General features: G+C 40.9%; 1 protein-coding gene across 1 annotated transcript in view; it reads left to right on the top strand.

Annotated features, from left to right (window-relative positions):
• The window catches only part of LOC106813898 (sulfotransferase 1C2-like), a 5352-nt gene extending 4879 nt beyond the window's left edge, over positions 1–473 (top strand). Inside the window, exon 7 of the mRNA XM_014818142.1 lies at positions 361–473. Coding sequence (XP_014673628.1) covers positions 361–473 — 113 coding nt within the window. The remainder of the gene's footprint in view (positions 1–360) is intronic.
• The last annotated feature ends 272 nt before the right edge of the window (positions 474–745 follow it).

Genomic DNA, 745 nt, shown 5'->3' with positions numbered 1-745 from the left:
CGCGTATTTGCTGCGTATCAGTACTATTTTAGTAATAATATTAGTATAGTATATATATATAGTTACTATGTGTTTATATTTATTATATATATGGGTCGGCAGCTTATTCGCCGGATAGTTTTCACGCGCCGCTCTGGCCCACTGACAGGGTAGCTCGATGTTATTGGTCAATTTCCTGTTTCGGTCGGTCACATCCAGATCTGCCTGGTTCGACTCTGCTCTGCCCGCTTTGGTTCGGCTCTGCCCGGTTAACGGACATGCGTTGTTGTTGATCGCCCGATATCCTTCCTTACTCTCCTCGCAAAATATATCTCGATATTATGTAATACAACTGTGGTTTTGCTACATTACATTTTGTAGGTAAGTGTGGTGACTGGAAGAAGCACTTTACGGTAGCACAGAGTGAGCGCATGGACGCCATGTACCAGCAAAGGTTTGGTGGTTCAGGACTCCAGCACCAGTTTGAGCTATAAGCTTAATCTGGTTCAGCGATAGTCTATTATATAACGTACAGTTATTCTCTTTTGATGTTCCCGTCGCGAATTTAATCGTGGAAGAAATCCATCACTGATACAGACTTCTGAACGGATTCTAGTAGAATTATCGATATACACGTGAAATTGCTGCATGTATACTATACTATAATTATGCCTGCTAGCATATGTTAGATAAATATAGATGCTTGCGCGAGCGTGTATATATAGCAAGGAGATTTTACGCTGATCTTAATTTCAATCGTTAAAAC

Source organism: Priapulus caudatus, unplaced genomic scaffold (assembly GCF_000485595.1).
Source record: "Priapulus caudatus unplaced genomic scaffold, Priapulus_caudatus-5.0.1 Scaffold841, whole genome shotgun sequence".
In the NCBI taxonomy this organism is placed as follows: Eukaryota; Metazoa; Priapulida; class Priapulimorpha; order Priapulimorphida; family Priapulidae; genus Priapulus; species Priapulus caudatus.
The sequence above is the reverse complement of the archived record's forward strand: the minus strand, read 5'-3'. Positions and strand labels throughout refer to the sequence as shown.